The sequence below is a fragment of the Octopus bimaculoides genome, chromosome 10 (assembly GCF_046866305.1).
Source record: "Octopus bimaculoides isolate indiv1 chromosome 10, ASM4686630v1, whole genome shotgun sequence".
Classification (NCBI taxonomy): domain Eukaryota; kingdom Metazoa; phylum Mollusca; class Cephalopoda; order Octopoda; family Octopodidae; genus Octopus; species Octopus bimaculoides.
The window spans coordinates 14,989,811-15,002,752 of record NC_142937.1 but is presented as its reverse complement, the minus strand read 5'-3'; the positions used below and the strand labels follow the sequence as shown (position 1 = coordinate 15,002,752).

Genomic DNA, 12,942 nt, shown 5'->3' with positions numbered 1-12,942 from the left:
TGGAGAAGTACGAAAAATATATTAATTTAATTCAAAAACTATGGAAAACATAGAAATTAATTTACAATTAGAATTTAAAAACCAAAATATAAAAACAAGAAGAAACTAGTTTGTCACTGAGTTAATTTAGTTTCATCTCTGCCAAATCAGATTGGAGCCTGGTGTAGCCATCTGGTTTCACCAGTCCTCAGTCAAATCGTCCAACCCATGCTAGCATGGAAAGCAGACGTTAAATGACGATGATGATGATGATGATGATTTTAGAAACTGAAACTAGGAATTATAATTTTACAACAGAAAACCATTCAAAGTAATGAATAGTAATGAAAACTAGATAAATGCAGTGATGTTATATATGAATCAGTTGACTAATGATTGTTGATGAGGATTAAGGCATTTTGTTTTGATTAAGTGATATTTTGGATGGAATTTGTCAAGAGGTAAAAAATTATACTGATAGTAACATAAAAGGGTAAAGTTCCTGTCTAAATGCATTGAAGTATTTACCAAATTTTCTGGCAAACAAGTCAAATTCTGCAAACCAAAATTTACAGCCAAAGAATATAAGTTTGACTTCTACACCAAGATGACTTTGGGGGACCAAAAATTCCATGTGAAATGCAGCAGGATTTTGGAAAGGTATTTGAATGCTTACACATGTTTACACTGTATACTACATTAACTTGTGTGTCAGAAAATACCATATTCATCTAGAAAAAGTCAAGGGTTTAGGTGCTGTTAGCATCTATTTTGTACTTGTTCTCTGTTGTATACATAAAATAAGTACTGGCTACATATCAAAAAAGATTCTTTTGGTAAAACCTTCCTAAAAAATATAGTGTTATGACATTATACAACACAATTATTATAAGGATCGGAAACTAAAGAATTATGAATTGCAGTATTTTTTCCTGATGTATTAGGACATTAAGTCAAATAATTTCAAGAGAACATTGAACAAAAATTAGGGTTAAGTTTGCAGAGAATTGAATCCCTGCACCAAGGCACTGTGGTTTCTGATGGATGGATAGATGATATAAGAAAACAAGTATGTTAAACAATGATTCCTTAAACTTGAACATGACTACAATTTGTCTGTAATGAATATGAATGAGAGAATCAAATGATTATATGACATTATTGAACCCAGAGTCATAACTGCCAAAGTTGAGTTTGGGAAGTTTTGAACTGAGGAAAGAGAGTGAGAAGACCACTACACATATTTTAGTATTTCCCATCTTTTACAAAAAATTTTGTCAATCTATTTACAAACTATTATCACTCTATTTATCAACTTATTTACATTTATATGGCGTTGATACATATAGCCATTATTTTATTAAAAAAAAAAATATTTTTTAAAAAAAACTTTGAAATATGAAATAAATCATTTTAATGATGGATAGAGCTATAAATAGTAGCATGTAGAATATTGGTTTCAAATTTTGGCACAAGGCCAGCAATTTTAGGGGAGGGGATAAGTTGATTACATTGACCCCATTGCTCAACTGGTACTTATTTATTGATCCTGGAAGGATGAAAGGCAAAGTCGATCCCAGTGGAATTTGAACATAGAACTTAAAGATAGACAAAATGCCACTAAGCATTTTGCTTGGCATGGTAACGAATCTGCCAGTTTGCCACATTAAATAACATGTAGAAAATTGATTTAAGAAAACACTTGCATGGAAAATAGTTGGCAGGTAGGGGTTAGCCCAATATGTATGTGCTATTATTTATAACTTTATCAGAGTGGTAAGCTGGCAGATTTGTTAGCACACTGGAAAAACATAAAACGTTTAAGAGCATTTCCTTTGTATCTTTAAGTTCCGAGTTGAAATCCTGCTGGGGCTGACTTACTCTCATTTTTTTTTTTGACAGTGGTGGTGGTGGTGGTGGGTGATAAAATAAGTACCAGTTTAAAGCACTTGGGTCAATGTAACTGACTAGCTCCCTCCCACCCAAATTTCAGGCTTTGTGTTGTGGAAGGATTCCAATTTCCTGCTCAAGTGACTAAAGGTGGATTGACTCATTGTTATAAATTAAAAACTGTGAACAATTGGCAGTTTGGGTTAACTAGTAGTTCACTGTGAGCCATTGATATAAAGCATTGAGTCTCATGTAATAGTAATCGTATTGCATCATGTAAACACTTTCTTTCCCTCCTGCTTCATTATATTATATATCCAACATACAAGGATATAAAACGTTGTACAAATTGTAGAAATAATTACTTATCGTTTTATCTCTGCTAAGTTCTTCCATTAAAATAATACTTAAAGTTTACCTTATATTCACCACAATCTGTTTTAGTCCCTGCAATGCACCAGTTTATGTCTCATAAATATTACACAACTACTAATAAATCATTGTGCAATATTTCTTTGATGCTAATTTCTCCAAAACAGTGATTATGGCTACAATTTTAATCAAAGTTTGAAACAAAAACATGCAGATGAGATATCAATATTAAATAATATGAGATTGGATGCCCTTCCTAATGCCAACCACTCCGAGAGTGTAGTGGGTGCTTTTCTTTTTTTTTGGCACGTAAAAAGCACCCACTACACTCTCGGAGTGGTTGGCGTTAAGAAGGGCATCCAGCTGTAGAAGCTCTGCCAGATCAGATTGGAGCCTGGTGTAGCCATCTGATTCGCCAGTCTCCAGTCAAATCGTCCAACCCATGGAAAGCTGATGTTAAATGATGATGATGATGAACTCACCTAACAAGATAAAGTTCACTTCCCACCTGAATAATTGGCAAAAAGTATTAATAAGAATCCTTTCTACTGTAGGCACATGGCTTGAAATTTCAGCAGGGAGGGGATAAGTTGACTACATTGACCCCCAGTGTTCAACTAGCATTTATTTTATCAACCTCAAAAGGATGAAAGGCAAAGTCAACCTTGGTGGAATTTGAACTCAGAACATATAGACATGAAATATCTCAAAGCATTTTGCCTAGTAAGCTAACGATTCTGCCAGTTCACCGCCTTAATAATAACAATAATAATAATAATAATAATAATAATAATAATAATAATAATAATAATAATAGTTTCAAATTTTGGAACAAGGCCAGGAGTTTGGTGGGAAGGAGTAAGCCAATTTCATCAACCCCAGTGATCAACTGGTATTTATTTTATCAACCCTAAAAGGATGAAAGGCAAAGTCGACCTCAGCAGCCACCTTAATAATGATGATAATAATAATAATGATAGTAATATTAATAATAAACCACTTTTGCTGCTATTACTGTTTAGAGCATGCACATACTTTTTCAAAATGAAATAAATGTCCACGGGCACGCAAAGAGTATCTTGCAAAACTTATACCACCAAAGCAAATGAACATATAAGAGATAATGATTAGAATGTAGAAGTCAGATGTTTCTGATATAAAAATAACTAATAAAAATTTTAATATCTCCATAAGCATATTCAAAGAATTTTGAACACCATTCACAACTCCACGTTCAGATTCTTCTACATTTTCCATAAAAAGCTGAGTTACTGTCAAATCTGCAGACCATAAACCTGGAAAGATAAAGATAATAAATATAAAAAAACAGAAATATTGGTTTCAAATTTTGGCACAAGGCCGGAAATTTCTGGGGAGGGGGTTGGCTGATTACATCAACCCCAATGTTCAACTGATACTTATTTTATTAACCCTGAAAGGAAAAAAGGCAAAGCTGACCTCGATGGGATTTGAACTCAGAATGTAAAGACAGACAAAATGCTAGTAAGTGTTTTTGCCTAGCATGTTAATGATTCAGCCAGCTTGCCACCTTATAAAAAAACACAAATATTAATTTCAAATTCTAGCTCAAGACCAACTATTTGCAGGGAGGGAAAAGTCAATTACATTGACCCCAGTAATCAAATGCTACTTATTTTATTGACCCCAAAAGGATGAAAGACAAAGTTGGTCTCAGCAGAATTTTAATTTTGAAAGTAAAGATGGATGACATGACACTAAACATATTCCTGAATATTCATATTCAGGAATATATACATGGTGTGTATGTGTGTGTCACATACACACATATACGGCAGGTTTCTTTCAGTTTCCTTGTACCAAATCCACTCAGAAGGCTTTGGTCAGTCCAAGACACTTGCCCAAGGTGCCACACAGAAGGATAGAACTTGGAACCATGAAGTTGGGAATGAGGCTTCTTACCACATAGCCACATTTGTGCCTATATAATCAATAGATATTTAGATTCATCACTAGTATGAATCTAAATGAAAATCTATGACAAAGACAACGTAATCAACTTACCAAATCGAGCAGTGATGATTCCACCCATTAATAAGCCAATGGAAATATATGATGACAGTTTTTTAACATTTTCAGGTGCAACAGTTGTTGATGTTATATTCGAATGAGCTGAAAATTCACTGCTGGTAGTGCTGGTGATGTTATAGATGGCCATCGAAGCATTATTTTGTGAAGCAGCAGTTTTTTCTATTAAATGAGGGTATTTGATAAATTTATAAGGGTTTCCCGGAGCAATAATTGACATTAAACAAAATGTCAAGCAAAAAATTTCCAGTGAAAAACTTATGAGACCAGTTCTTGACAAACCAATTCTATTTCTGATTCTTGGGTAAACAAATGTTGACATAATCCCAATTAGAGCTCCACAAGCCATAAGGATTCCAAGAATTGATTCTGTTATACCTTGTGAATAGGCAAAACCTGAAATGAATTATAGAAATAAAGAAACAATTTAATGAAAAAAAACTATATTAATTCGTTTTGAAAGATTTTTGATATGAAATTGTGCATTGAAACGGATGTTGTATTTTGGGACAGAAATTTTTTTTTTTTTTGCCAAATAAACACACACACGCTATACTCTTTTTACTCTTTTACTTGTTTCAGTCATTTGACTGTGGCCATGCTGGAGCACCGCCTTTAGTCGAGCAAATTGACCCCAAGACTTATTCTTTGTAAGCCTAGTACTTATTCTATCGGTCTCTTTTGCCGAACCGCTAAGTTACGGGGGACATAAACACACCAGCAAGTTGGAATTGACCAGTTTGATTGTCAGTCAATAATTTATCAAGATTTTTACACCTCTCCTTCCCTCCAAAACTACAAAGATATTAATGGAGAGCTATTTGTTAAAATGTAAACAGCATCTATGACTGGTACTTTTCATTTACATGACAGTACTATGTTGACAGCCAGATGATAATTACTAGACAGTCAACACAGTGTAGGTTATGAATAAATGAATGTGATATAATATTTAGTTTTAAGATGGAGAGCTGGCAGAACTGTTAGTATGCCAGCCAAAATGCTTAGTGGCATTTTGTCAGTCTTTATGTTCTAAGCTCAAATTCTGCCTAGGTTGACTTTGCCTGGGGTCAACGTAATCAACTAACTCCCTCTCCTGAAATTGCTGGTTTTGTCATTCTACATTGAGAGTTAAAAATAAGATTGTACATCCAAGTTTTAGAACAGGTATACCACCTTTTCTGCATGTCATAAGAGATGACCAAAAAGCTGTGCAACAAGAGCATTTGGCTGGAAAACATGGCCTCGGAAGAACCGTCCACCTCACACAAGTGTGGAAAAGTAGTGTAAAATGATTCTGATGAAGATGATGATTTAAAAATACTGTCAGTCTTGATTATGTCTTTTATCTCTCCAGTAATTAATCTACATACCAGTAATATACTGTGGTTGATTCAACTATTCTGCATTTAGTAAGAAACTGGTCTTGTGCCTAAACAAAAACAATGTTTAAACATTTTCAGGTTTGGGTTAAAACTAAAACTGGAAAATTTGTATTGTTTTAATTGAGATGTTTTAAAATAATTTTAGCATTTAAAAAAATTTATTCAGATAATTTTAAATTCCAGATAATGAAATAGTAGAAACAGCATCGGAACAATGTTTGCTTTCACACTTCTACATCCTGATTTCAAAAACTAATGGATTAATTTTGCTTTATTCTGAGGTTCATTAAAAAAATTTAATCAGCCCTGCTTATAAATATATGCAGTTATAAACATTTGCGATTTATAAATGTATGTGGCTATATGTCAGTGTAAGGAATAAATAAACATCAAGTTTTTAAGTAAAGATTCTTACCAACAGTAATATTGTCAAAACCAAGGGCTGTCATATATAAGAGAGCAAGTCCAAATCCAGCAGGGGCCACATCATATTTTAGATATACACTCCAGCCATTGTAAAGGGTAAATATTCCAGAGAAAAAAGACATGCAAAGAGGATGTTTGGCTAATCTGCTACAAGCTTTTGGGGAGCTTTCATCAGGTTTTGGTGGAGTATCATCTGAGCTCACTTTCATGGCTTCTAACTGTGGACTTTCAGTGGATTCTTCGATAGAATTTGAGGTTCCCTCCACATTATTTGATTCTGATTTATTTTTGTTTTGATCATCATTTTCAGCAGAAAAAGAAATAAAAAAAGACATGTTAACAAAAGATGATTTTCAGCTATTCTTCAGACAGCAAAACAGTAAATTTCAAAATAATAGGATAAAAGTTCATGGAAGTAACTACGAGTGACTTCTCTTGAAAATCAACAAAATTTGGCATTTGTTGTGTTATTACATGGGTTTAGTCCCCTTTTTAGACATTTATGCTGACATGGTTGCAAGATTAGGGGATGATGCTTCAGTTTTATCAACAGTGCAAAAGTGGGCAGCTGAATTTAGGAGAGAAAGGGAGCGTCTTGAATGTGACCCAGGGTCTGGATGTCCTGCAACTGCCACCACCAAGGAAAACATTGGTTGTGTTCCACCACATGGTGATGGATGATGGAGAGTTGACTATAAATCACACAGCCAATGCTACTAGCATACATTGTGAGAGAGTTGACAATATTCTACACAATCAACTTGGTGTGATGAAAGCTTCTGCTCAGAAAGTGCCACGTCTGATAGCTGATAAACAGTGCAAGAAGCTGATCACATCAAAGGAAATCCAGCTGGTTTCCTCAAACGTTTCCTAACCCAGAATGAGTGTTGGCTTCGTCACTTTGAGCCAGAGACAATCCATGAAGTGGAAACACCTCTTCTTGCCTGCTTCAGAGAAGGCCAAGATCATTTCATCTGCAGGGAAGGTGATGGCCTCAACTTTTTGAGATGTGAAAGGCATTGTGTTAATTGATAGCTTCAAAATAACCAACCATCAATAGAGAATTCTATGCCAAATTGCTGAGGCAGTTATGAAAGGCTATCAAGACAAAACACCCCGGAAAACTGATGAAAGGGAGTCTTGTTTCATCAGGACAATGCTCAAGCAAACAAGTCCTTGGTTTCAATGATTGCTGTACATGACTGTGATTCTGAACTGGTTGATAATCCTCCCAGTTCTCTTGATTTGACCTCATCTGACTACCATCTGTTCCCCAACACGAAAAAACACTTGGCTGGGAAGCAGTATTACAGTGATGGTGATGTTGTATCTACTGTTGATGAAAGCTCCTTCACCAAAAGGATTTAAGCACTGCAACACTAATGGAAAACGTCTATGAGCCACAAGAGGGACCATGTTGAAAAATAAACCTAATTTCATTACATTCCATGAGAGTATGTTGGTCAGTACACACACACACACACACACACACACACACACACACACACACATAAGGCGGTGAGCTGGCAGAAACGTTAGCACACCGGGCGAAATGTTTAGTGGTATTTCGTCTGCCGCTACGTTCTGAGTTCAAATTCCGCCGAGGTCAACTTTGCCTTTCATCCTTTCGGGGTTGATTAAATAAGTACCAGTTACGCACTGGGTCGGTATAATCAATCAACTTAATCTGTTTGTCTGTCCTTGTTTGTTCCCTCTGTGTGTAGCCCCTTGTGAGTAGTAAAGAAATAACACACACACACATACATTTAGTGGTGGTAGAGGAGGAGAATACAACAGTTTTTAGTTAATATATTATTACCTTGTTGTTCTGCTCCGGCAGTTATGCTTTTTTTCTTTGTAGCCAGAGTTGGAACTGCTTGGAAGACTTTGTGTAGCAAAAAATACTCTATAAATACTGAGATAAAATTCCAAACAGCAATAAACAGGGAACCAGCCACAATAGAAATGTAAGTCATTAACTGACCAGCAAGAACAGGTGACAGGAGTTTAACTGCAAGATCAATACGGCGTAGGGCAGCAGTCATGTCTAAATAAATAAATTAATGGGATGATAAAGATCAAAAATCAATTAAAACACTGTTAAGAAATTAAGAACTAATAAAAATTAATCAAATCAATATAGTCTTACATTAAAATAAAACGTAAATGAATAAAGAGGTTAATGTTTTATTTTTATTTTCTCTCTCTTTCTTCTCTTCTAGAAAAGAAGTAAAAGATACATGTTTGATGTTTTGCCATAATTTCAGAAAATAAGATATAACATGAAAGAAAACAATTAATCATATCTTGAATCATTAATTGTAGATTTATATTTGACAAATTTATGCTTTAACGAGAGTGTCGCTGCTAGCCAGACAATTAAAATACTTGCGCCTACTAACCAAAGAATCAGGAGTTCATATGCTGCCAAAGGCACTGTGGATTGTGCGGCTAAAATACATTTTACCCTCAAGTGATTGGTACATCTAGATCAGTGACTAATCCATCTAGATCAGAGATCAGTCCATCGAGAGCAGTGATCAGTCCATCTAGATCAGTGATCAGTTCATCTAGATCAGTGATCAGTCTGTCTAGATCAGTGATCAGACTGTCTAGATCAGTGATCAGACTGTCTAGATCAGAGATCAGTCCATCTAGATCAGTGATCAGTAGATCTAGATCAGTGATCAGAGATCAGTTCATCTAGATCAGTAATCAGTCCATCTAGATCAGTGATCAGTCCATCTAGATCAGTGATCAGTCCGTCTAGATCAGTGATCAGACTGTCTAAATCAGAAATCAGTCCATCTAGATCAGTGATCAGACATGCTAGATCAGAGATCAGTCCATCTAGATCAGTGATCAGGCCATCTAGATCAGTGGTTCTTGACCAGAGTCCATATGACTTTGTGATCCATATAAGATTTTGTTGTTAAAATATGTGCAATAAATCGGTTATACTTCTACAACACCCAAAATATTTTTTTATACAATTGCTAATAATATTTAATTATAAAAATGAAATATGATCTTTTTAAACATCAAATGACTAAGAGAGTCCATCCAAGAAAAATAGGAATCAAAGGGATCCACAGGTAAAAAAAAAATGGTTGTGAACCACTGATCTAGATGAAACTAAGCAACATGGAAAGTAAAAGCCAGTGATACTAGCACCGTACATCTATTGTGTTTAAATGGTATGTGTCTTTTTGGGCAAGGTATTTATGTCTCCATTGCTCTGGCTTGCCTTGTCAAAGAACAGGTATCATATAGTTTATAGCCTAGTCACCTGTATTACGAACCAGGTGATACACGAAGGAGTCATACCCTATGACTGGTGTAGCAGCATCATAGTCAACTGCTACAAAGGTAAAGGGGACGCTTTAGATACAAATAATTACAGAGGCATCAAGCTGTTAGATCAGGTTATGAAAGTTACAGAGAGGGTCATAGCCCAACTAATTAGGGAGCGAATCAATTTAGATGAGATGCAGTTTGGGTTCGTGCCAGGTAAAAGCACTACTGATGCCTTATTTCTAGTGAGACAGTTGCAAGAGAAATACCTAGCTAAGGATAAACCTCTGTACCTGGCTTTCGTTGACATGGAGAAAGCCTTTGACAGGGTCCCCCGATCCCTTATCTGGTGGTCAATGAGGAAACTTGGGATAGAAGAATGGTTAGTGAGAGCTGTGCGAGCCATGTAGAGAGATGCTGCCAGTAAGGTGAGGGTTGGAAATGAGTACAGCAATGAATTCCGGGTAGAGGTAGGGGTCCACCAAGGGTCCGTCCTCAGCCCCCTATTATTTACCATAGTCCTCCAGGCAATCACAGAGGAGTTCAAGACAGGTTGCCCCTGGGAGCTCCTCTATGCTGATGACCTTGCCCTAATTGCGGAGTCACTATCAGAACTAGAGGAGAAGTTTCAGGTGTGGAAGCAAGGTCTAGAATTGAAGGGCCTTAGAGTCAACCTAGCTAAAACCAAAATCCTAATAAGTAGGAAGGTAGATAAAACACAAACCCCTTCAGGTAGATGGCCCTGCTCAGTATGTAGAAAAGGAGTAGGTAGTAACTCTATAAGATGTACCCGGTGCAAGCTATGGACACATAAGAGGTGCAGCAACATCAAAGGCAGGTTAACTAGCAAGTTAGTTTTTGTTTGTGGCAGATGTTCAGGTGCAATAAAGACTGCAAACAAACAGGAAACAACTTCTATCTCATTCCAGGGTGAAAAACTAGAGGTATTCGATAGCTTCCGCTATCTGGGCGACCAAGTTAGTAGTGGGGGTGGGTGCGCTGAAAGTGTAGCTGCTAGAATAAGAATAGCCTGGGCAAAGTTTAGAGAGCTCTTACCCCTGCTGGCGACAAAGGGACTCTCACTCAGAGTAAAAGGCAGACTGTATGACGCATGCGTACGAACAACCATGCTACATGGCAGTGAAACATGGGCTGTAACTGCTGAGGACATACGTAAGCTCGCAAGGAATGAAGCCAGTATGCTCCGTTGGATGTGTAATGTCAATGTGAATACCCGTCAGAGTGTAAGTATCTTGAGAGAAAAGCTGAACATTAGAAGCATCAGTTGTGGCGTGCAAGAGAGACGATTGCGCTGGTATGGACATGTGGTGAGAATGGAGGAGGATAGCTGCGTGAAAAAGTGCCACACCCTAACAGTTGAGGGAACCCGTGGAAGAGGTAGGCCCAGGAAGACCTGGGCTGAGGTGGTGAGGCAAGACCTTCGTACATTGGGCCTCACCGAGGCGATGACTACGGACCGAGACCTTTGGAAATGGGCTGTGCGTGAGAAGACCCGGCAAGCCAAGTAAGATCGTTGCCAGTGCCCCTGGACTGGTTCTTGTGCGGTTGGCACATGAGATGCACCATTTTGAGCGTGGCCGTTGCCAGTACCGCCTGACTGGCTCCTGTAGGATTTTCGAGCGAGATCGTTGCCAGTGCCCCTGGACTGGCTTGTGCGGGTGGCACATAAAAGACACCATTTCGAGCGTGGCCGTTTTCGTGCGGGTGACACGTAAAAGCACCCACTACACTCTCTGAGTGGTTGGCGTTAGGAAGGGCATCCAGCTGTAGAAACTCTGCCAAATCAGACTGGAGCCTGGTGTTGCCATCCGGTTTCACCAGTCCTCAGTCAAATCGTCCAACCCATGCTAGCATGGAAAGCGGACGTTAAACGATGATGATGATGATGATGATAGACTGGCAATCTATTAACTGGAACATTTTCTCTCATCTGATTAACTCTGTACTACATAAAAAGCAGCCATGCTGGTGTCATGTAAAAGGCACCTGAGCCAATGCCACATGAAAAGCATCTGTGCTGGTGCCATGTATAAAACACCTGTACAGTTGTCACATGTAAAGCACTAGTGCTGCTGCCATGTAAAAAGCAATCAAATATACTCCTCCCCCACACATTTTTGTTTTGCAGTTGCATTGACAGCAGACTTAGCTTATTTCCAGATAATTTCTCAAATTCTTCTTCACTGTTTGAAATTTATTCCATTTTTTTTTTGTTTTCTTTTAAGTATTTTCTCGTGGTTCTTAATTATAAATTTTCACATTTTAATCATTAATGTTTCATATAATTACTTGTGTTTCTTTATTCCATTTTTGGCAGTTAATTTTAGTAGTCTTTTGCATGACATAAAAAAAAAAGATCATTGGGATAGACACATGTGCAGCTGCGTGGTAAGAGGCTAGCTTCTCAACCACATGGTTCCAGGTTCAGTCTCATGGCACCTTGGGCAAGTATCTTCTACTATAGCCTTGGGCAGACCTAAGCCTTGTGAGTGGATTTGGAAGTTGGAAACTGGAAGAAGCCCATCATGTATATATATACACATGTATGTATGTATGTATATATATATATATATATATATATATATATATATATATATATATATATATATATATACACATGTATATATATATATATATATATATATATATATATATATACGCATGTATATATATGTGTGTGTGTGTGTATATATCTATGTGTATGTGTCTTTGTGCCAGTGTTTGTCTCCCCATCATTGCTTGACAACCAGTGTTGATGTTTTACACCCCCATGACTTAGTAGTTTGGCAAAAAAGACTGATAGAATAAATACTAGTCTTAAAAAAAAAATAAGTCGAGGGATCAATTTGTTCAACTAAAACCCTTCAAGGCAGTGCTTCATCATGGCTGCAGTCAAATGATGGAAAAGAATAATAGAATAAAAGAATACTTTGATGGAGCAGAATGCCAGTAACACAAAGTATGAGTGATGAGGTCTTTTACATAAAATTAAAGACGTTATAAAAATTAATCGTTCAAAGAATGATGAAATGTGTTTCAAAATATACAAAATAATTCAATCAATATCCGGTTCATTAGCAGAGAATTTCTGAAGTAAATAGATAATGAATTTTGAAAATTGTATTCGTTAATTTTTTATTTGTTTCAGCTATTAGAATGCAGCCATGTTGTGGCACCACCATGAAGAATTTTTAGTTGAATGAATCAACACCAGTACTTATTAATATTATTTTTCTTTTTCAGTCTGGTACTTATTTTATTGGTGTCTTTTGCTGAACTGCTAAGTTATGAGGACATAAACACACCAGCACCAGTTGGCAAGTAGAGATGCGGGGGGACAAACACAGACACACACATACACACACACACTTTTTTTTTTCTTTTTTTTTTTGTGCGGGTGGCACATGAAATGCACCATTTTGAGCGTGGCCGTTGCCAGTACCGCCTGACTGGCCTTCGTGCGGGTGACACGTAAAAGCACCCACTACACTCTCTGAGTGGTTGGCGT

General features: G+C 36.9%; 1 protein-coding gene across 4 annotated transcripts in view; it reads right to left on the bottom strand.

Annotated features, from left to right (window-relative positions):
- LOC106875014 (ferroportin) overlaps nt 1-12,942 on the bottom strand; it is a 33,040-nt gene continuing 20,098 nt past the window's right edge. For 2 of the 4 annotated variants that reach the window (XM_089358393.1, XM_089358392.1), the window contains exons 5-9: nt 7,939-8,166; nt 6,109-6,396; nt 4,285-4,704; nt 3,242-3,536; nt 1-2,510 (exon numbers count right to left, since the gene is read on the bottom strand). In XM_089358393.1, the coding sequence (XP_089214519.1) occupies nt 3,253-3,536; nt 4,285-4,704; nt 6,109-6,396; nt 7,939-8,166 (1,220 nt within the window). In that variant the 3' untranslated portion in view covers nt 1-2,510; nt 3,242-3,252. Of the gene's footprint in view, nt 2,511-3,119; nt 3,537-4,284; nt 4,705-6,108; nt 6,397-7,938; nt 8,167-12,942 lie in introns of those variants that run through there. The other 2 variants (XM_014922963.3, XM_014922962.3) reach the window with 1 other exon arrangement.